General features: G+C 33.4%; 1 protein-coding gene across 1 annotated transcript; it reads right to left on the minus strand.

Moving 5' to 3' along the window:
• Positions 1-372: 372 nt before the first annotated feature.
• On the minus strand, positions 373-15,901 carry LOC105337967 (uncharacterized). The gene is made up of 10 exons (XM_066086964.1): positions 15,760-15,901; positions 12,326-12,538; positions 11,640-11,882; positions 11,078-11,212; positions 10,701-10,838; positions 8,658-8,795; positions 8,087-8,224; positions 6,983-7,120; positions 1,121-1,242; positions 373-1,020 (listed from the first exon to the last, which is right to left on the minus strand). Exons 1-10 carry the CDS (start codon positions 15,842-15,844, stop codon positions 373-375), a joined length of 1,998 nt encoding a protein of 665 aa, XP_065943036.1. The 5' UTR covers positions 15,845-15,901.
• Positions 15,902-25,918: the final 10,017 nt, after the last annotated feature.

Below are 25,918 nucleotides of genomic sequence, written 5' to 3' on the forward strand. Positions count from 1 at the left end.
ACATAATAAAAACAGATGTAAGTAAATCAATTATCAAACAGCTATTGAGAAACTCGGGACATTTTAGCAGCATGTACATAAAAGGATTAATAAGATGAAAGAAGCTCAAGTGTCAATAAACATAAACAGAAGTCAATTAAAAGATTAGCTGTCCATCACTGATTGTGCCTCAGGTGGGATTAAAGCTCCGCGGAATTTATAACGTTTATAAAACAGTTGTCGAAATAGATGAAAAGTTTTTGTAACAATTAACACAAAGTCCGACAAACATAATTTACACAATAATTAAAAATAGTCCGAAAGATTGAATTTCACACCGTGACACATGCTTCGCGTCCGCGTAAAACACGTCCTCGTGTTTTGAATTTTTTTTCATCGACGGTAGCCGCGTTGTTGTCTTCTTTGCTGCCTGTGTGGTTGAAATCGGCGGTCAAGTTGTTTATCATGCAACACGGCCTCTAAATGTTCGTTATCAGATTCCAATACCCAAATGGTCTGCAGCAGGGCGTTGTTTTGTTCCCTCAGCTGTTTGATTGTATCGTCAGCCTCTGTCTGAATTTTCATTACATATTGAGAATGTTCACTCCCGATATCTTTTAGTTTCCTCTGCATTAAATCCATGAGTACTTTATCACCGTGTGCCTCTGCTTCAAATTTTTGTATTTTCTTCACATAAATATCAATGTCAGAACGTTTCGAGTTTTCTTGGAGCTTTGTTCTCAAATCCGTATTTTCACTTTGAAGTCTTGCGTTCTCAGACTTAGCACGTTGTAGATTTTCAGCCATACTCTTCGTAAGTAGATCGGACTTGCGTAGCTGAATCTTAATGTTGTGTAGCTTACTTCGTAGAATACTTGAGGTATCAAACAAAGAATGAAATTGATTGTTACGAAGTGAATTAAACGGCAATTCTCTCAAAGTACGTTTGTTTTCAAGATATTTGCACAGTCGTTTCATGTTTCGCGTCTTTTTACGACCCAAAACTGCTTCCTTTTCAACACATTTTGTTGGTTTCTTCATCTGTGTAAAACACATTCTGGAATAATGTCAAATTCTGTGACATCGGTAACACTTCTGGTTGAACGCGAAACATAAAACGTTGGGATGCACGTTTCCACACCTTCCGCACACTGGACGCTGACAGGAGGGAAAGCTGAACTTCTTCTGTCTCCACTGCGGTCGGAAAGAATATTCCATGTTGAATGTAGTTTAAATCGTCTTCTTCATTTGTAAACTGAGTCTCTGAATGTGGGGAAACTCGCTAAACTGTTGTAGAGGTCCAGGATCTGACTACTACTAAATATATGTAGCAGTCCCAGTTGTCGTTACCCTTAGGTTTCTCCACCAAATATTACGGGGCGCTTTCTCCCGTACCGGACTAATACTGGGCCAACCGTGAGCTTATTCTCATTTTGTTGGACCCAGCCTCATAAAACCTCCAACAAGCCAATACGCGATTTAGTTTTCAGACTTGTATATATACTTTACATGAAATATACTTTTACGTGAGTTTGGTATGCATCAGCACCGAAGGTCTGATTCCAACTGACTATAATTTACAATTCAGAATAATATATAATGAACAATGGAATAACACAATGAAGGATTAACATAATAAAAACAGATGTAAGTAAATCAATTATCAAACAGCTATTGAGAAACTCGGGACATTTTAGCAGCATGTACATAAAAGGATTAATAAGATGAAAGAAGCTCAAGTGTCAATAAACATAAACAGAAGTCAATTAAAAGCTGTCCATTACTGATTGTGCCTCAGGTGGGATTAAAGCTGCGCGGAATTTATACTGTTTATAAAACAGTTGTCGAAATAGATGAAAAGTTTTTGTAACAATTAACACAAAGTCCGACAAACATAATTTACACAATAATTAAAAATAGTCCGAAAGATTGAATTTCACACCGTGACAGGAGCGTAAATGCCGCTTAACGATGCTTAAAGATCGCTTAAAGGTGACTTAAAGAATTTTGGACATTAAGGACCTATAAGCTCGGCTTAAAGGCGACTTAAAGGTGGCTTAAAGATTGTATATCCTTTAAGCCACCTTTACGCTACCTTAAAGCCACCTTTTAGGACTTGCTTAAAGATTGTTTCTCGCCCTGTGCAAGTCCTGCGGCGTAAACTGGAGTGCTGACACCAAATCCTGGGGTGTGAACTGCCACAGTTTGCCTGAGTTTGCACGGTGTTACCAAAATTTGATTTGTTTATAAAGAATCATTCAGCTTCATTTAAACAACCATTTTTTAAGGTATGACTCATCATGGAGAAAGGGAAGAAGGGTTGTTGAGTTAAAGGTGTTAGCAGATGGCCTCTCCGGATGTGGAAAAAGTGACATTCCACTCCATCTTTCGCATTCCAGAGGAATTCTGACATGTGGATTAGGTTTTTTTTTTTAAAAGACCAATGCAAAAACACCATATGTCAACACTTAAATACAAAACCAACTGGAAAACGCCATGGAACAATTCAGGAATTTTGCTCTGTAGCACATAACCTAAAACCCCTGTAATTTTGTCTTAAATTTATAGCATAGAATACTAAAAGACTATCATTTTGGTATCGGTAAATTGTATGATATTAGTATGTTTCTATATAAGCTTGACCCTTTTTGTGTGTAAAAATTTATCCAAACAACAATATCATTCTCTATCGTAATAAAAACGTTTCCCTTTTCAAATTCCTACCAAAGCAAAAGAGAATATGGGAACTATGTCATCGCACCAAACTCTCAATTTTATGGGTACAGACAGGGACTTAAATGAGCTTGTTTCCGCATGACTCCATGAATCACGTTTCTTTGACGCCTGAGGAGGTAGACTACTCTCTATTAGACATTACAAACCTGGCAGACAATTCAAGGAAGCGATATTTTGACAAAGTTATTCTGGGTTTAAATGTGGATGACAGTGTTCAGGATTCGGTGTATGTAAAAAAGGAAGAAAAAAGTCTGATATCAAACAAAATTAAGTCTGAAATTGCGGACACAATTTCCAATTTATTTGTTCTACAAAGGAAGAAAACAGTCTGATACCGGACAAAACTAAGTCTGAAATTGCGGACACTTGAAAACATAGCGATCTCTAATTTGAGAAATCCGACATAAATGATATGTTTGTGGCCAAAGTAAAGTGCCTGGCGCTTTTTCTCAAGAGGATGATCATTCCTCTTCATGGATTTATAATCAGATGCTGTGCTGTGCTGATAGTTAGAATACCTTGAAAAGTTCTTTGTGTTATCGTGTTTGTTATCTTGAAAAGAAATCAAGTGAGGAATATTCATAATCAATTCAAAACAAGAAATATTAGATTACGTTTGGAAAATTTGTTAAACACTTCTTTTTCGGTTGACATTTTATCAAAGTTACTGCCTGTTTTACTGGTATATGATTTGAAATGTACTAGACTAAATGATATTCATAGGAAATATGTAAAAAAAAAAAAACACTGAAGAGAAGTTATAGAATATCATATTTATTCAATTATTGACAACAATATTATATTGCATCTGTATCTTAAAAGTCAATGTCAATAGTATACAGGTGCAAGTAGTCTGATTGTTTTTCTATCACTAACGATTGTCCTTGAAAATTTCTACACTACACAGACACTGTCTAGATTTCCACTCTGCAGTCATAACACATTCACTTATCGGTGTTGTGCATGTGTCTAGGTCTTTGATGTTTAGGAATACATGTCTGGTGCGGCAAAAGTTTGCATGGTCCATCACAACCAATCCAAAACCGAGAAGTGTCTTTCTTAAACATATATACGCTTGGCTTTTGCATCATCGTCATTTTCACCCCTAACCTCTTTGTAAGCGAGAAAAAGCTTGACTTCATCCAAAAATATAATGGTTGGAAGGCCTCATTTAGCGATTCTGTTATCACATAGGCTTCGTCCTTGTCAATGTTGGGTGATGTCACCTGTTTAGGTGTTACTGCGGTTGTTGGGTTTTATGTTAGATCTTCTTTGTCAAGTTTTTACAACTCCATTTCAAGGCTGTTACTGGAGAGATCAGTGGATTCCGGTACCTCGGTTGACTCACATGAACCGTAGAAGACCTGGAGGGATTGAATTTGCCCCGGTAAAATGGAATTAATTTTGGCCTTGTCTGTTGGTCTGCTTTCATTTGTTTTCGCAGTTGTCAGTTGATTTTTTGTTGTTTCGAATGTAGTTTTTCGTATTCCTATGATCACAATTATATCGGTATGGTTGAAAATGTCGGTGGTATTTTTCAATAGATTGTAGTGTTTGATATTTCCCCGTTATTTGATTTTAGCTATTTTGATAATTATGCAAACTGTTATTATTGTACAGATTATAGGAAAATTGAAACACCTCTCTTATAGTTATGGACACTTGTTTGAGAATGTTCCTGATGTTAGTATTTTCAGTTATATTTTAAAACTGTTAACTTTTTATCTGATCATAAATGTTTCCTCTTTATGATAAACCAGCTGGGAAGACTTATGAATTGGTGACATTAATCAACAGCCATTTGTCCCCTACGCCCATTAAAACAGCAGAACGCTTTTGTTTCGATCAAAGATATTGGAGGGAAGGAGAAACAATATCGGAGTATGTAGCTCAGTTAAAGTAACTCTCGATTTATTGTGATTCTAACGCTTGGCTAAATGAAAAGTTGAGGGATATATTGGTATGTGGTATAAGACACCCTTACATTCAAAAGCGCTTGCTGTCAGAGAGAGACTTCACATTTGAAAACGCTATGGATCGACTCGTACTTTGGCCACTTTGTACACGACATCTAATAATTCTAGTTTGTAAGACGGGGAGTCCTGTGCAGACATCACAAGAAACGGTGCACTAGATCTAAAGAGCTTGATGTAGACATGTGGTGCCCTCAGACGGCCCTCAACAGTGGTGCCCTCAGACGACCCTCTCAAGGGTGACCATAAAGTGCCCTCAGACTATCCCCCTTACTACTACTGGCTCTACATTTGAACAGGTAATGTGTGTATCATTACTCTTTGGTACCCAACATTCACACGCAAGATTAGAAGATAACTGAAAATATGTTTTGAAAAAAAAATATACAAATATACAAATATTGTTTAATATCTTAAAAAGGAAGACAAACTAGAAAATAAATTATAAGTATGAGTAAGAGGCGCCATAAAGAAGTAATGTAGAAAATCAAAGCAATTAGTCATTAATGTAGAATAAATATGAAATAAATAAATACAGCTGGCTGGTGACAAACATTAAATCTGCAGTGGTGTGAAATTTGAAAATCATACATTTACTTGAAAATTAAATAAGCATTATTTAGAATAAAATGGTCTTGCTTCATATATTTCACAGGTAAAGTTGTAATACTTACACATGACGCACCGGGTGTATTTTCCCCGAAATTTCATACATACCAGGTTTCTCCAAACAATAACGCGACAACCCGTTGTAATTCGCATACAAATCAAATAGAAAGTCATTCATGGTTATTTCTTTTTTTACCAAAATTTTTTCTTTATTTTTTGTAGAAACTGGTATATACCTAATATTTTAAGGCAATGTAATGTAATGCATCATTCGCCAAAATTTAGCTCCGCCACACTGGTGAAAATTTATTATCATTAAAGTCTAGCCCCATGAGTATTCATGGTCACGCAAACAAGTATGTTTTTTTATATAAAATGTATGTTTTGTATTAATTTTTTCGTCTGTTTGTGTTTTTTTTCTCTGTTTGTCTAGCTTGAAATAAAAGAAGAAAAAACTATTTATACACTATCCTATTAACAAAGCATTGAATTCTAGTACATGTACACCCAATTCAGTTACGCCTAAGTATAGTTTTAATTAACCCGTTATTATTTTAAAAAATTGTTTTAACACGATTAAAATTTGTCCATAAACTTCAAAATGAAATAAGAATCCTCTTTACTTTCGTCTTGCATGCAATTTAGGTTTTCACATTTGTTTAAATTTATATATATATATATATATATATATATATATATATATATATATATATATATATATATATATAATGATGTACATTTGTTTCAATTTTTCTCAAAACTCAAAGCTGAATTAAATTATGTGTGTAAATAAATACTTTTTTGACAGAAGTATCCTATCCAGCCAGGACGGCAGCCATAATCACGCGAACCACTGACATCGTTACAACCATCGCACGTGTAAATGTTGATACAAATCTCAGAACAGTCTTCTCCAAAGTATCCAACGGGGCAAACTGACATGGACAGAATATGTAATATCAGTAGAATAAATCACTAAATCAATCTACTTAGATGTGTTATACATGTATTATATATCTATTTTTTCTACGCAATATATTCAATGCATATCTACTCACTAGTTTTACACAAGTCTCCTTGATAATCAGCATCACACCCTGTCAAACATGTCCCGTTGATATTAGAACACTGTCTTACGTCACGACAGTGTCCACAGGTTTCATTGCAGTCGTAACCATACGACCCTCTGCCACATGCTATGTATTTAAATGTTCACGGTCATTAAGTTAATGTGTTAAATGTTATTCAATGACATTCTTATTAACTCAACCATGGTTAATCACATTTAAATTGTATATTTTATTTTAACATTACATGTAAGGTGATCTGAATAGTCTGCAATATTTATCAGTAGGACTTGTGAAAATGTTGGAGCAACAAAGTACCAAAGTTGTCTATAATTTTGGATTAGGTTAAGTATATACATGCACATATATTGCTTTACGTATTTTTAAATAACTACATGTTTATAGGGGAAAGCGATAAAATAAAATATTTTTCCCTTCCCAAACACAATTGACAAAAAACATACAAACTCTTCATTAGCTTAATAAGACATCAATAATATCCATTTAAAAACCCTCTTAATGTTGATATAAAAAATTAAATTAAACTGTCATAAGTATTATAATTAAGTTATTATCTCAACATACATATATTTGTGTATCATAAAACAAAACACGTACTTGTTTTACACAGGCATGCTTGATAACCAGCATCACATCCAGTCAAACACGTTCCATTAATATTGGAACACTGGTTTACGTCACGACAATGTCCACATGTTTCAAGACAGTCGTAACCATACGACCCTCTGTCACATGCTACAGATATAATTCCATTATTTAAAAAATAAGTGTATCAATGAATCATTGTTCTTTAAATATTAAATAGTTTTTAAAACTCATTAACGTATCATGGGGTAAAAAATTGCGTAGTTTCTTTATGAGAAACGTTCATCTGAGGAAAAAAACCCGCACTTAGTCGCTTTACTTCTGGTCAAAGACGTTAGTTGCATGAAATGGAAACAGACAAAACCAAAAACTCTCATTACAGCTCAAACCACAACTAGTACAACACGTGCCATTTTGTACCTGAATGTTTTAAAGGGCGTAGGAAACGTAGTTGATGGGTAAGTAAATCGACTGGACGGTCAACATCACGTCTGATTCATAACAAATGCAATCATATCGCAAGGTTGTTTTAATCAATTATGAAGAAAACTACTTTGCAAATATAAAAATGTGTCTATTTTGATGATTAACAAAATGATATGATCAATGATTTTATTCTCCAATAACGATTTATACACGTTCTTCCTCCTTGTTTATGATGTCAAATTGAGCGTACGTATATGTATCCGGATATTTGTCCATCGATTTTATATACACTGTTGATGAAATGAATAAGTAAAACGACAGATACTACTTTGAAAATAAGTATTTTATCGCATGTGGACATTGTAGTTTTGATTGTGTTCATTGCGTTTGATTACGCCCTACACACGATCACATTGTTAAACATATAATTAATTCAAAGCATTCGGACTTGTGTTCATCAGAAACACACCTCCTCTGGGTTTCATCTGTATGTTGTGACGATTTAACTTCAACAAATATTGAATCAATGATGTAAATAAATGCTAAATCCTGGTCGAAAGGAAGGGGGGGGGGGGGGTTGTAGGGTGTGGTTTACAGTGGTGCGAGTTTTGTGTAGTTCCTGCTTAACACAACAATTTCCATGTGTTGTTTAAAAACGAATGAATATGACTTAATTTTCTTTTCACTTACCAGTTTTACACAAGTCTCCTTTAAAACCAGCATCACATCCAGTTAAGCAAGTCCCATTGTTGATGGAGCACTGCTTTACGTCACGGCAGTATCCACATGTTTCTTTACAACCAGCACCATATGTTCCCCCTTCACAAGCTATCGATACATACATGTATCACGTTTTAAGCAAAATGATCAGACACCTATTTTAGTTGTTTTTGTAATACAATATATAAGAAAGGTACTGATTATCATTTCTAAAAAAAAAAAAAACTTGATAAAGGTGCGCAAATATTGTCTTGCCTTTTCAAAAGAAACTTCATTTTCTTACGCATTTTGTGCAAATATTTATCATGTGTGTAAGAAAATATGTCTCTACGGCGTTTTGTTATAACATAAACTTCATCCCAAAATTCGAATAGCGTAAAATGGTTTGTAAGTAATGATAGATTTCTTACAAGCAATTTCATAATTAGGTTAAAGATAAAACGTTGACAAATCGATCAATAAACACAACAATGCATTGATTATTTTCCTTAGATGAGATTTAATAATAAAAACCCGGAAAATGAAAAGAAATTCTACTCACGAGTTTTACACAAGTCCTCTTGATAACCAACACCACATCCAGTCAAACATGTCCCATTGATATTGGAACACTGGTTTACGTCACGACAATGTCCACATGTTTCATTGCAGTCGTAACCATACGACCCTCTGTCACAAGCTAAACATATATTGATAAAAAATAAGTTAAATAAATTTCAATTATTTTCGTTACAACAATGAAGAGTGAAGTTGAATGTTTTAAAACTCCTTTTTTAATCTAAAATAAGAAAAAGTCTGACACAACATGTACGTTGTAATGATTCAAATTTTATTTTCTTTTTTTCAAATTTAATCATAAATGGCAGAAAAATACAATTTTTGTTTCCATAATTCGTATATTGACATACTTGAACACGAACACCTGTGCTTCGTTCTATTCATTACACGCAGTATCACTTTCAATTATCAACAGTTTTGAAACCATGTTCAAGTACAAAAAGATATCAAGAACCATATTCAAATAAAATATATAACTACCCTACGGTTTTTTACAGGATAAACTTTAAGGAAGACTCTATAATGAAATCATCGCATCACCCACTTGACAATGTTCACAAGTTTGATTCTTATACAAATTGCTAATTTAATTCGTTAAATCGTTCAAAAAACACGTTTAAAACGAAAGGCATGCATACATGTATAAATGTAACATAGCTGTCAGAAACTTTATAACCAATCGAAGCTTAGCAAAAATATTAATTTATAAAACGTTTTAAATGAAATTCTTGTTTTGAATGTAAATTATACTATTTGTTTCAATTAGAAATCGTTTAATTACAGAACTCTGCCAAGCGACCGCAAACCACCAATCACCGTGCCAAAAAAAAAAATCTTCGGCGTACGTTTAAATAAATCCTTGTTATCTTAACTATAGTTTATCTCCTTATGTAATTTATAACATTTCTCTTTATAATACTTTGTACGAAAACACGATTTTTATTAGATATCGTTCAATTTTAAAATAATTAGTGTAGATCAGTTAAACACCTTAGTAGCTTCATTCTCAACCCCGACAAAGACTGACCACACAGTACCATTGAAACACACACTACCATTAATTTCATTAAAATGAGAAAATTACCCCTACCCCCTTTTTGATTGTCGACATACCGCTACCCGTAATTTTTCCGCCGTTCCCGCATCTCAAACTTCAGCTATTACGATTCAATAACGTGCACAATTTGATAAATGCTTTTTCGAAGCAATGCACGCAACATTCATATCAACATGTTATTTAGTTAACTTTCGGACCTAAAAATATAGTGCCGTAAGTGTGACGATTTTCTTTATTACCGAATATATATGATTTCACGATTGTTTATCATAAGTACATATCAAATTGCCTATGCAAGATTGAACGTTCCTTTTAATTCTACAATAAAAATAAATTCAAAACGCGTGTTGACGGTTAATATTTTTACTCATACGCAGTAAAAAGGCTAAGTGTGTTTAAAAAAATTGAACGTCGCAGATTTCCATTGCCGACATAAATGAAAAAATACACTGATTGTACAACTGTAGATTTGTTATCAATTGCAAGGAATAAATATCCGCGTAAAATGGCAACAAGAATATCTCTTGAATTTTAAGATATCGCTATTATTATTCGGACATATGTAAATTACATGAAACTATAACAAAAATCGGAATTCGCGATTTTATGTTCTGTCGATTAAATGGTAATTGATTGAATCGCGGAAAAAAGGACCCGCGTAAAATAAGGAATATACAGTGTGTGTACATTATGATATGATTCTCATTTAAAGCAATTGTCATATAATTAAAATTATATTAGAATCAAATGATAGTGATTATATGATTCCTATTAAAACCAATTTTCAATATCAAACCTATGTGATTGCAATATTATTATGATATGAAAAACACTCCATTTCCGTATTATGTATTATGAAGTTTGCAAAAGTTCGCGTTAGGTCTAGTTCCTGTAATGCCCTCCCTTACAGTCTACTACTCCTTAAAACACATTTGTGGACTTAATGTGTTTATCTATCCTCACACCTACCAGTTTTACACAAGTCTCCTTTAAAACCAGCATCACATCCAGTTAAGCATGTTCCATTGATATTGGAGCACTGCTTTACGTCACGGCAGTGACCACAGGTTTGACTGCGGGGAGCAGCGTACAATGCTCTTGTAAAAGCTGTAATAACATGCACAAACCAAATTACTATGGTAACAAATCAAGCATGAAGTATTAAATTTTTACCTTTTTGCTTTATTTTCTAACCACGGTTGTAGACAGAAAGATAGACCAAAATAAAAAAAAATACAAAGATCTTTATAAATATGCTGTATCAGTATTTTCCGAAGGTTGTAAGTTACTCTATCTAGACGGTATTTCGGCCCATTTTTAGTAGAATGACAGCTCTTCAACCTTACTTAATTCACATCGGTGACCTTTGTATCCAGGTTTACAGCCCTGACAGGTGCCCGTCTCTATGTGACAGTACTGACAGTTGATGTCTGGACAGGGAACGGAACAGTTGGACCCAAAATATCCGGTAGCAGGACATCCTTCAATTTATACAATGGTAATGGTTTAGTTATACTTTTAATTTTTTTTAGTTTTTAAAATTATCAAATGTAAAATGACCTATTGTTACCTATGCGTAAGTATCCATATATTACATCACGGTAATTAAATAATTCAAATATTAATGCATATGCATCATGTACTTGCTATTACTTTTGATATGTTTTTTTTCAACATTTTTGTAGCAATGTGTAAAGCCACTCTTTCGGAATAAAAAATAATAAAATAATATCTTCTTTGTATAATTTTATGTACAGTTATTATGTTTACATGATGGTTTTTGTTTCTTGGAAATAAAGACTCGAATCCGCTCTCATACTGAAATAATTGAATATTAAAGATTTTGGCATGATCACCGTAACTGTCTTTTTTCTTTACATACTTAATTGAAAATTATTTAATACTCACCATACACCTCCACTTCACAGAGAATAATGGTAACACTCTTAGAGTACTCGTCAGGATAGGTAACTCCTGGTAGTCTCTCGTTGTAGTAGATGACGTATTGTCCATGTACAGGACAGGTGATGGTGAAGACAGCAGGTATATTGTCTAGTGCACTGTAACACAGTGTACCCTGTAGTCTGTCTGTTGTGTTGGAGACGTACACAGAGGATCCAAGAACTTTCCTTGTAAAGCGGTTAGAAGGTCCTGCAGAAGAATATGATATATGTTTTCGATTAAAGAACATATGTAGCTAAATAAATAACTCGATAAATGATTCTCGAAATTTGGTTGACACGCAGTATATTCACGCAAAAATGTAGAGGGTATATAAACATAATGTATGGCAACAAATGAGAAGTAATACCAGTACGTAGTTACTATATAATGATGGGTATATCAGTGTAGATAGGTATTGAAAAGTGTTGTTTTTTTATAGTTAAAAGGGTCAAAATATGTGTTTTGACACTTTTCCCAAATGAAACTTATTTCATGTAGATTTACACGGATAATGATAATGAAGTGATTATAATTAAACTACCTATACGTAATCTTGTAGAGCCAAATTTATTTGAGGTTTGATCTGAAACCTAGAGTCTTAATGCAAACAATTTCGAATCACTGACGAAATGTAGTAAATGTTACTATACCCCATGGGTCATTTCCTGCCAGGAAGTAGATGGTGATGTGATGGATGCTGTAGATGTTGGTAAGGTTCACCCACCATATGCCAATTTGTCCAGGATATGAAAAGACACATTCAGCTTCACTAGAACTCAGGGTTGGTTTATATCCATTTACAGCGTTACTGGCGTCATTAAAGGGCTTCAGTAGGTATGTTGGTTTATTGAGGGCGACATTAACTGTTAACATATATTCTAACAATGTTACACTCATAATGATGTAAACTCGTGGTTCTTGTGGTATGTTTTCTAAAGCATGTAATGTGTATATTTAACGGGATACAAGACGTTGATCACGTGACTTTTGTTAATCACATGACAGTTATTATAGAATATATAGTAAAATGAATAAACATTGGGGAAGTTAAGTTGTTTTAATCGTGTATCTATATTATCGATAAAACGAAGAAAATATTTCCATTTTTATTTGTGCACATTTATAAGTTGTTGGTATGTTTAGAATATGATATTACAATTTTTGTTCTCTTATCTTTTACTGTTGTTTATAATATTTAAAGACTATAATAGTTTTTTTTTTTCATTTGAGTCAGTGTGTGCAGAAATAAAAAAGGAAAAACGCAACACTACCCCAAATATTATGAAAGCTAAATTGTGAAAATATCAGAAGCAGGTGACCTACAGTACTTGAAATATGCTGCTAGAATCCCATGCTTCGTTGTTGTAAATAAACAGGAATATGAATTCCTTGGCCCCCCGCCGGTAAAGCAGTATACTAGTATCGAGTCTATCGACCAAGGCTGATTTAGGAACTTGACCAAGGTATTAGTGGTATAAACATTTGGTATAAATTTAATGAAAATCCGTCAAAATTTGTAGGCATGAGAGCGCTTACAAGGTCAATTTTTGGATAAAACGGAGTCATTATTGTGGTCAGAGTCCCATAACTCCAACAAAAAGTATCGATCAATGCTGATTTTCGAACTTGACCAAAGTATTAGTGGTATAAACATTTGGTATAAATTTAATGAAAATCTATCAAAATGTGTAGACATGAGATCGCTTACAAGGTCAATTTTTGGATAAAACGGAGTCATTATTGTGGTCAAAGTCCCATAACTCCAACAAAAAGTATCGACCAATGCTGATTTTCGAAGTTGACCAAGGTATTAGTGGTATAAACATTTGGTATAAATTTAATGAAAATCCGTCATAATTTGTAGGCATGAGAGCGCTTACAAGGTCAATTTTTGGATAAAACGGAGTAATTATTGTGGTCAAAGTCCCATAACTCCAACAAAAAGTATCGATTAATGCTGATTTTCGAACTTGACCAAGGTAATAGTAATATAAACATGTGGTATAAATTTAGTGAAAATCCGTCAAAATTTGTAGGCATGAGAGCGCTTTCAAAAAAGTGTGACGGACGGACACACGAACCCACGGACACACGGTCCCACGGACGGACGCCCTGCATTTCCATGTCCCCGCTCCGCGTTGCGGCGGGGGACAAAAAATTCGCGAGGTATTTTCAATAACATTGAAGAAGTCGAGGATGTTTCCGATAAATAATGACAATATTTATTTTATGCGATTAAAAATATGGTTCCAGCAGTAATACTAATAAACATATTAAACTAATTGCATATCAAATTATTGTAACATGCATACAAATGAACTTCGGGATAGTGTTACACTTTTTCATTTTTTGTTAAGGTAAAAAATTATCTATTTTAACTGTCACGTGATACCTGACACAGCAGCTTCAAAGATCGACTCCATTCCGAAGTAGAAAAAAAATATCCTTATTATACATATCTACTTAATATTAAAATTCAGCACTGTTTTCATACAAAAAAAATTAATTGATCATTAAACTCGAAGTTGCCTTAACTTAGATGCGGATATGAATTTATGAATACGCATTATTTCCCTTTTATATATGAAAAACGTAAGTCAGCACATGCCTCAATGACTTGAAGCTGACATGAATTCATAAATACGCATAATTTCCTTTTATTTCTCGAACAACCGCCACATTAGGTGTCGATTTCTGGTGTTCTGCTCATCGCATCACACTCCCTATATAAGACCGATAGCACTATTCATGCTTCGCCGCATTCAGGTATTTTATTCATCCGGACACGTTACAGTTGAAGAAAAGACTTTTATAGAAAGGCGTTTTGAACAAAAATATTATGACAACCCCTGCACTGGCTAGGAATATCAAAGGAAGGACGAAACAAGTCAGTCAGACGGAATTCCAAAGACAGACATTTCAAAATACTCGATAATTGTAGAACGTTTTCCTGTGTAAAGTTATAACATCGCACATGCGCAAAGTATACACTGTACCCGATCAAACAATGATCGCATGGCTTTTAGAAACGGAGTGTTTTTGTAGAAATCGATGAAAACGATGTTACTTTGTTACTTGGATTTACAGTTATTTATCTTCTGTGTTGGATGTAGTGCCGTCTTCATAAAAGAAGCAGACGTTATTCACTCTGTATGAACGACACACGTGTTCGATGTGCATGCGAAGTAAGGCAGCATAACCTGTGCAAAATGATACCGATACCTTGGAAATTCTTTATAAGAATAAATATATTTTGTGTTTTATCGGTTGTAATTTCCTTAATTCTTTTTTACAAATATTTAACTACAATGTGTTGTTCATGCAATTATAAGTCCGTGCAACCTGAATGCCTTGGTCGAAAAGCAACCAACCGTAGTTTTCTCGACCGGTGTATATACCCCAGTGGAAGTAGAGAAGCAATCGAAACTAATATGGCAACCAAATGCTTTTTTTGAATTCAGGTCAGCTTTAATGAAACACTGTACTTGCTGACACGGTCATTGTATCGACCATTGAACTTGCGTAAAGATGATTTTAATCGAGGTTTAGGATATTTATCCAACAACTTGTATGTTAGTAGTTTGCTTCGTATACGAAATCGTTCGTTTGACTATGTAAAACATACTCTTACATACCATATAAGCTGCAGGATATAAACCTCAAAAGCTTGTGATGATGGTATATTGCTATATATATAAGGAATGTTTATGCGCTTTGTCCGTAGGTGTCCAACCCTCTTCACCAACTTTACCTAAACATGACCGTTGACTTTCTTAAAGGACAGCGGATCTAACTAATTTTCAATTTTCTATGGCAATTATTGAAATAAGAAATAAAAACTATTAAAGATGATAAGGGGGAGGGGTGCTCAAACAGTCGACTGGAGATTTGTTTTATAATGTGATATCACTTTGATTTTATGATATTTCCTTGAAAATTCAAACATATACCTTAATTTGTTGTGTTTATTCTATGAAATTACCAAACTATGACTTGGGTCCTCCCTTGTAAAGTAACACTAAGCACCCTCGTGTTTAACATTCACATAACGATTATCTAAAAAATGTACATTAAGCTAACTTACCGTAACCCTGGGAGACTGCAAACAGGCATAACCACACAGTGGATGTATGGAGATAATACACGGCGTGTCCAGGGAGGGACACCATTGTACATGTAGGGTATTGTTGGTCTAGTCAAACTATATAACTCTATGAATATTGAATTGTTTGCCCAACAGGAAGAACATAATATAAAGGATTCATCCGTCTTCAAAGACAGATGTTCAAAGGCTATATATGTAGTTGCTTTGAAGTTAAAATAAAGGAGGAATAAAGTTCGTGTTGCGTAGCGAAGGCGTAGAATCAATGATCACTTGACGAGGAAGTAAACCAAGAAGTATAAAGATATTAGTACAATTTTCCATAATTTCCATTATAACAAAACGTAGCACAGGATGAATGACCATCTTTAAGTCCTCCTTAAAGATAGCTTAAAGGTGTTTAAAGGTAGCTTAAAGACGATCTTTAAGCCACCTTTAAGCTACCTTTAAGCTATATGTATTGCTTAAAGGTGGCTTAAAGAAACCGTAAAGATGGCTTAAAGGCAGCTTAAAGACTATCTTTAAGCCACCTTTAAGCCACCTTTAAGGACAACTTATAGGTCCTTAATGTCCAAACTTCTTTAAGCCACCTTTAAGCCACCTTTAAGCTACCTTTAAGCTACCTTTAAGCCATTAAAAAAAATTAATTTAATATTGTGCTTAATTTCCAACAAAATGTATTAACTTTATGAAAGAAAAGGTATTAAAACGGTTTTTGTTCTAGAAAGAAAAATGAAAAAAAAAACCACAAAACAACCGGCCACGGCGAGAATTGAACCCGGGACCCTTAGTTTGCTAGCATCACCACACATCCCCTGCGCCACGGCAACTTCCATATATAAGAGCGTTTTTATATCCTATATATCAGTGGATATTGAATCACTGTATTGAATGTGTTTACTTGAAAAGATTTTGACAAACCATTCAGTTTGTAACAATCACTTATATCTAATTTATAAATTACATGCATGCATGTATTTAGAATGAAATACGGAACTTGGTCTTCAGTGAACAAAAATATATTATACCTAAATGAAAACCGTTAGGTTCACTATAGTAGGCTTTCTTACATGTAGTTAATAAATTTAAACCGAGTAGATATACGTTCATCTTATTTATAGCTATAAAAATGTAAGAAAGAAAATGAAATCATTTCTTTTATTAAATGCATTGATACTATTAGGGTATTTGTTCAATTTCCCGCAATTTCCCGGTTTTCATGATCGCGGCGCCGTTCCAATATGTTTAAATACTAGTATTTACATGTAATTGTATGTACATGATTTATAAACTATCAATTCTATAACAAACAAAATTACCAATTACCGGTGACATATTTACTGCATGTGGCAATTGCAAATGACTTGTACATACAATTGTATGATGTGCCAGGCCGGGTATATTTGACATATTTACCCTTATACATATATTTAAATAATCAACCCCTATTTATGATCACCGGTACATTAATTAATGAGCCTCAAGATTTTACTCTTACATACATGTATCGTTAATTTGTAGACGTAACATCTTTGAAACCCAGAGCTAGGAAATAATACTTTGAAAATGAATTACAAATGTAAATTAACTTTTATTCACTAGACTTATCGTATAGTTACTCGTACATACTAAGATTCAACGCCTTTAGAAACCCTGACGTGCACCTGGGCACAAGACACACCTGTTGTGTATATCTTGTATATTCTGTGTTAGTTCCAGGGGTTTTCTTAAGTTGGACAAACAATAGACTTTAATTAGATAAACACAAACATGCACCTGGGCACACGACACAACTGTTGTGTATATCTTGTATATTCTGTGTTAGTTCCAGGGGTTTTCTTAAGTTGGACAAACAATAGACTCTAATTAGATATACACAAATGAACAAAACTATGTCTAGACAAACAAAGCAGTAATATCCTACCGGATATAACAAAGGCAGTTGAGAGTCTTTTCATCTTTAACATGTATCTAGCAGATCTAGAGTTAGAAATAATGAAAATTGAAAAAAAAAAATACAAACCTTAAACCGATTAACAAATTAAATCATGCATTTTTGGTTCATTATCTTTATTTTGTTTAATAACCGGATGAACTGAGAGAGAGAGAGAGAGAGAGAGAGAGAGAGAGAGAGAGAGAGAGAGAGAGAGAGAGAGAGAGAGAGAGAGATTTTTTTCACCGATTAATTTATAATAGAAAACAAACATACTTTAATTAGTTTTATGCACATATTAAGATACAGGGACTGCGCTCATCCCTACAATAATTTTGAAACCCCCAAAAAATTATAAAGAATTTTATAACGGCAATCTGTGTCCATCGGAGCGGTGCTGATGATAGCGATCTGCGTTTAATGGAGCGACGATTAAAACCGCCTGGAACACCCCCCCCCCCTTCCTTGGAAATTATATTATCACTCGGATGACCCCCTCCCATCTCTATAAAAGAGCTTTTGCATTTAATATATGTTTTTATTGTTCAGCTAGATCAATATTGACTTAAAGGCCACTTAAAGACAGTGTAAAGGCAGTGTAAAGAGAGCGTAAATGCCACTTAAAGATGCTTAAAGGTGGCTTAAAGGTGGCTTAAAGAAGTTTGGACATTAAGGACCTATAAGCACTTGCTTAAAGGTGACTTAAAGGCGGCTTAAAGGTTGTATAGCCTTTAAGCTCCTTTAAGTCACCTTTAAGCCACCTTTAAGGACTTGCTTAAAGATGGTTTTTCGCCCTGTGTAGAACTTCATGTGATTTTTTTTTAAATTATAAAACGATATAGATTAATATAATGTTATTAAATGATGTCCACATGTATGTGTTTGCATTGTTGCAAATCTAGTCAAGGTACTGCAAACGTAAGTTATTCGGTCTGTGGCTGAATTGGTATTATCATAATGTTCAATTCTGCCTTGGCTGTTAAAGGTCATAATGAACGATATATCGAGCATATTGAGTTATATATGGGAATTAATTCATAACTACATAGATTAAGAGAGGAGTTTGCATAAACAAAAATGCAATGCTGGAAAAAATAACAACTCAGGACCGCAATGTACAGACTTAATTTTTAATTTTTAAAATCTTCAGAAATATGAAAGAAAGTCATGAATGTCTATTCTACAAACATTTCTTGAGAAGGTCTAAGCTTGTTTATTTAGGATGTAACTTTGTCACAAAAAAGGGGACCGTATTCTTAAAATTGGTCTTAATATCAATTGACACAACCTATTTTGTCTGTGTTCGTGGAGTTTTATTTTCATATAAATTATATGTATATATTTGATGAGAGACAATAAATTGAGTGGACACCTTCTCCACTTTAGAAAAAAAATACTTTGGTTTATACTTATTTAGAATGGTATGGTGCTGTCTGTCACATACAGCACGTAATTTTCTTAATTGAAATTTTAATTTTAACTTTGAAAATATAAAGTCAGTGTGCCTCCATAGATACAGAATTACAGAATATATAGAACTGATTCTATATATATATATATATATATATATATATATATATATATATATATATTTTTTTTTTTTCCATGGCGACAAATGTTCCTGAAGTTACAAAACTAAATGCAACAATTAACCCTTCTTAAATATTTGTAGCGATGACACAGATGAACATTTAGTTGCATCATATTTATTGTTTTTAATCATTAGCATCACATTAAGTCAAGTTGGACACAAACAGGCCATTCAAGAAATGTGTACGTTCTGATCTTCACATGTACAAGATGGTCGTACATTCCTTTAAAGATAACCGATCGTTCTCGTTTACATCGGATACTCATCTTGATATCATTCTGTAGAAAAGCTGAAAATTTTAATGGTTAATGACCTGGTCAAACCTAGTCATACAAACTACGAAGTTAGATAATTCACCTGAGAATAAATACACATTCATATTTACATTCAGAAATAGCCAAGAATAACCTGATAAACAGCTATAGAATTACCGTCGTGTCTACTGCATTGCTTGTATCAGTAAATCTGAGTGTCATATTATTAATCCACAAATATCAAGAACGATAAGCTGGGAACAGAGGTTCCGAGTGTTCGCAGTTATTCTCACGCAAAGGCAAATATCTGAGTTACACGTAGTTTAACATTCTTTAATAAAAGTATTTCTATTCATGAAAGAAATTAAATTAAATTAAAGATCGTTTCATATAATATTTAAACGCATACATGTTTCATGCATTAATATACAATAGCAAGAACATTAGGAGGAACAAAAAGTATTACGCATATATTTTCCTTTGTGTCAGTATATGTATGCAGTATATTTAGACTTTTTTACAAATTAAGAAATAGGTGTACCTTTTAAGAAACGTGCAATAGAAGAAAGGAAAATATTTGAAAATATCTTGTAGAAAAATTGTCATTTTTCTATTCTAAAAAATCACAGGAACCGGATAGATTTCTTACGGATATTTTTAATGGGAAATATCGACGTTTTTTTTTTTCTCATTCGATACTAACTCGGAATACTTCGCACAATTTTTCAACTTTTATATCCAGATACTTTCATCCCGCTTGCAATGCAAAATTCCCGTAGACATTTTATTAATAAACATGGATTGGAACAAAACAAGGTAGAAGGGATATCTCAAGGAAGAAAGTTTTGGATATTTTTATACTATTGAATGAGCAGCTTTAAATCTTTGTTGTATTTATTTAAACATCTAATAATTGAAGAATTAAGTTAATGTACTGCATTAATATCTTGGGACATTATATAACGTTTAAACTTATGATTAGGATAACTTAATCATAAACCATGGTTTATAGAAGATAATGTTTGGCAACCTGTGCTATGCACTAACTAGAATATTCAAATATAAAATTTAAACGAATATGTTCTACCTATCTTAACAAAAGTATCTAAATCATACATATATACATGCATTATTCGATTATGTCACTATAGTGCAACTATCACATAAAACTTCAAGTTTCAATGACGATAAGACATTGGTCTTCTTCATTTAAAATAAACTCATAAAGACTACTGTAAATTACTGATTGGAATTTTACTAACGACATCCACGCAACACACTGTTATTAAATGTTACATGTTTACATATGTATGTAAAGCTTAGATGCGTGCAGGTTATGAAACCATGCACACAATCATATAAACATACATGTATAAGGAGTCGTTTCTAGCTTGAAAATATCAAACTTCATAAAGCAGAACACAGCATACTTGTTATTACATGTTTATCTCCGTCAAACAGACGGAAACAACTGTGGGATAAGACGTTCACTAGGTCAAAATGATGCCTACTTTAAACAGGTATTTACTGTCATCAAGGGCTTCCTAAAAATCTTATGTTCTCTCGGCGCCTTTCATTATTTTTAGTACAATCCATTCAATTGATTTTAAAAAGCACCGATTCACTTAAAAGGGATATTTCACAATTTTACATCAAAGCCTTTTTGCTAAGAATGTTTGATAAAATGATTAAGATGGTGTATATTTATTATACTAAGAAAAGTGTGCCTGTGCTCTAAGTAAAGTCATTCCCACTAAATGATGTAACTTTTTTTGTCTCTTTTAGTTATGAATAGAAGTTTTGTTCAGCGACTTGGATTTTTTAACAGTCTTAAGGCGATATAAAATTCTATAAACAGAATAATTAGCAATTTTCTTTCAACTCCGTCTACTCACACCTATTATAAGTAGAAGTGAATTCAAGCATGTAATTATCAAACTCAACACGAAAATTTGATTTATAAAACAACATTTTAGATATCGGAAGTAACAGTGAGAGAATAAATCTCCTCTAAGACTGATGCAAATACATATTAAACAATAGATGCTAACTACCACCCTCTGTTCTTCTCTTCTTAAGAATCACCACTGTTCATTGTTACTCCAAAGGCTTCATTTAAGAATGCCATCGTCTCTCAATGTCTTTCATCTTCTGTTAGTACGATATATCAATTGAATAATACCAAGAAAAAATATACTTGTAGTGATCTGTTACATAACTTTCTTGTATTGAGAATGTCATGTTAATAAATCTAAATAGGATATTGTGTGTGGTCGCATCAATTGACATGATGTACATTTTCATATTATAAAACAGCCTACATACATGTGATCTTTTGTCATAGTATCTTCTTTTTTATTAATACCGTTAATTGGGCGATTTTGTTTTTAAACTAACATTGCATTACAGTTATTTTTTCCCACGCGTGCGATCATGTCTATCGAGTGCGCACATGGACAGGTGTTAAAATGAAATATTTTTATTTTAGAGATTGAAAAAGTAAAGTAATGAAAACTTACGGGCAACTTTTTATTTTTGGTGTTGTGAATACACTCCTCTGTTAATATAAGTTCGTGTGAGTGGAGAAGAGTGCAATTGATTAATGTCGAACATGCACGGATCTAGAGGGAGTAGGGTGGGTCCCGACCACCACCCCCCTTCCCTTTGAAAATGAAAATTTATTAAATTTATATAGTAAAATTATCACAAATATGCATCCCCCCGGAATTGCGCATGTCGAAATATGTTCTATTTTTATTTTTCAAATTAAAATGTGACCCCCCCCCCCCTAAATTTAGATTTTACACTCGGAAGGGAGTCGTCCAGGTCATACAATAACTTATCGACGACTGACGTGACCGAACAGCCTGTCAACAGAAGCATGCTTATTAATGAATCTAATGCATTTAATAGTACACCAATCCCGCATGAAACTACTTCCCTGGCATTGTTACCTATAACTACTGCCCACGATTTCGCACCTACATTGTATCAAAGTACTCCGCTTACGCAATCAGTAAAACAGACCACTTTTGATTTTCTACCACTTTTGTTATATAAGTCTTAACAAAATTCTTACGCTGTACTAACTGCGCTATTATTTGGAGGCACGAAAATGGGGAACAGATTTCGAATCAAAATGTTCATATGTTTTGACCAGTATCATTTTATCAGTTGATATTTTGTTAAGACATATAGAACAAAAGTAGTAGAGAATTAAGAGTTCTATCCAATAAAATCAAGATAAAGAGGCTGGCCCCCTTAAATTAGGGACCAAGAGACTCGTAAAGTCTATTACGAATAACATGAAAACGATAAATATTTTGTTATGCATTATAGAATCAAAGTTGTTGATCATTACACTATCGGTGTGAAAAAGTCATCGTCAGGCCCATGTTTGACGTAATTAGGGATTTTCATTCATTATCTTAAAAAAGACCAACTTATTACATGAAATAACAAAGGTACGCAGAAGTTTTTATGTATATACATATATTATTAAATACCGGCATGTAGTTACAAGCTGGATTCATAAACGTTGTTTTAAAGCAGAGTTGTTTTTTATTGTAGTTTTTATGAAAAACTAGCCAAGTTTGCCCCCTAATTCCATTACTACTTCTGCATTCACTAACGTATTCCTGAATGAAAATGGTTGCCATGACAACCATAAAATCATTTTTGATTTAAAAAAACAAAATCATTTAGTCACCTAATTAAAACATTAACCCTAATTACATTCAATGATGTGGTTAATTTAATGAATAGTTGTGATGTTAAGTCAGTGAATATTGATTATAGCCATTTTGCAACGTTTTATGACTGACGTGACTTTGAATGACCATTAATTTATACTGATATTTTCTTCCAAAATTGACTTTTCCGAACAATTTGGTACTGGTTTTGAGAAATAGACATCCACAGCATATAACCAGAAAAATATGATTCATTTTTTAGATGGGGCCGATTTTGGCTCTTAGAGCCCCTTGTTCTTTACTACCGGTACTTTGATTTATTTATTAAACATCACTTCAGGCAATTTATAATATACACGTACTGGTCATGTATGTATTAAACTTATGGCATGGATTTTTTATTCAGGTCTCCATTCAAACTGTAACACTGCAGAGGTGGGTGCGGATAAAGAAGAACAAGAATGGGATTATTACCCCAAAACAAGGCCCCGAATGCAGCTGGCAAAATATGTAAGTGGATTAGTTCATCTTTTTATGGTCAAGACTTTTTTGTTCATATTTTCACTATTCATTTCATAAACTAAGAATAGTTAGTATTGCAATATCACTAGAAGGAAATCAGCATAGAGAGAAACTGACACCAATAATATGTTTTATACATTGTTTGTAGTACATTACCGACCCAGTTAACCCTAGCGTTAAGGTACTTCAGTACACCGAAACTTATACTTTTTATACTACGTCACAAGATGGCGATTTAAATGTTTTGTTAAACTGTTTATATCAATCGCTCCAGATTTATATCGTTATAGCGCAGTGGTTAAAGTATCAGGCTTCTGAAATGCAGGTCATGAGTTCGAATCCACCCGGAGCTTTGTTTACGTTTACTGAATGAAATTTTTGAAAATATCATTTTTTATCTAAAATTGCACATTTTTTCGCCTATTTGACATATGTCCTTCTTATCAATCATGCTTTCTATCATAATCAAGTAAGTTTCTGCTGATTTGAAAAACTATTTCAATGTGTAGTGAGGTACCTTAAGGAAGGGTACAAACAGATGGCTCCTGGGGCTCAGTAGTGGTAGATGACCTTTGTCTCCATGGAGCACTGTCATCAGTACGTGGGAAGGACAGGGGTGAACAATTTACTTGAAAAGTCTTCTCACCATTTTCAACCTTTAAAATGACTGTATTCTCTATATTACTATATACTGGGAAATTTTTGCATCCGTTTTATTTTCACCCCTGGCCCATATCGGTAGTGGTCAAATTTTAAACTGGGCGAAATAAAAGCAAACGGTATTCTATCTTAAGCAAAACTGTTTCTGGGTGAATTTCAAATGGAGCAAATTTAATTATTTGCAATTGCAAATGGGCAAACATTCCCAGTGTACTGTATCTGTTTTGTGATTTTTTAAAATAAATTTTCTAGGCCAATACTATACCCATTTTTGCTTGTTTTATATCAGGTTAAAAAAAGAAGCTACAAAAGGCAGAAACCTTCATAACACACCTAATGGATGGGTTTTTCACCATCAAGGACTTGGTAGGGAAAAGTCAAAAATTAACTTATATTAATAGCTGTAAGTTAATAAGAAAATGAAAAGGAAGAGAAAATTTAAAAACAATATATACCAAACCTCCAAAGCATGTATTTTTTACCTAATGTACCAAGCAGTTAATTTGGCACACTATATAATGTATAACAGAAAAGGGTACTCATCACTTCCACTTTATGGGGAATAGTGTTTTGAATAATGCACACTTCAATATTTTTTACTGTGTAAACAATTTAACTTAGGTTTTTCGAACACTGAATACCAATAATACCACGGTCATGAATACTAGGGATGTCGCAGTGATTTGGAAATCCAAACCAATGATTGAGTACTTTACCCCTGATTTCTCGAATATTTTTGACATCGACACTTTTCATCAGTCCCAACAAGTCTGAGATTTGACTGAAATTAAATATTTTGAAAGTTGCTTATAACTGCTAAAATGTGTGAATAAACTATACTCTGCCAGTTTAACAAAGTTAAGAAATGAGAGATAATAAAATTATTACTTGAAAAAAAAAATGAATTTTATTTAAAAGCTTAAGTTTCTTTTCAGTATATGCACAAGTGGTATTGGAAATGTGCATAGCGGCTTTCAATGCTGCCTGGAATGAAAAACTGGACTAAGCAAGGACCCAGAAGAGACTTACTTCATCTTAAGGACCAGTCACCATTATTTGTTTATTCATGTGAAGTGTAGTATTTTTGTATTTATATATGTATAATCTGTATCTTTGTTATTTTGTATGTTGGTTTAGATTTTATGCTCACCTGAGCAACAATGGCGAACTACATTGACTTAACACACTTTACGGTCAGACGCGACCTATCTTCCATTATTTTCTATTTTTTCCTATCTCCACAATGTGAAGAATTCCACCAAGTAATTCCATAATTATATTTTTCTGTTTTATGATATTTTTTTTATTTAGATATAAAGTGTTCAATTGAAAATATATACTATGACTTTATTTATAAGTATTCAAATGCATTTTGCATGCTATTTTAAGGAAAATTTTAGATATTATAGCTCTAAAAATAGCCTGGTAATAAACCTTGAATTTTTGGGATTTAACAGGTTTTAATGTTAATAAATAAGGAATAACTTAT

The sequence above is a fragment of the Magallana gigas genome, chromosome 1, assembly GCF_963853765.1.
Source record: "Magallana gigas chromosome 1, xbMagGiga1.1, whole genome shotgun sequence".
NCBI classification, from domain to species: domain Eukaryota; kingdom Metazoa; phylum Mollusca; class Bivalvia; order Ostreida; family Ostreidae; genus Magallana; species Magallana gigas.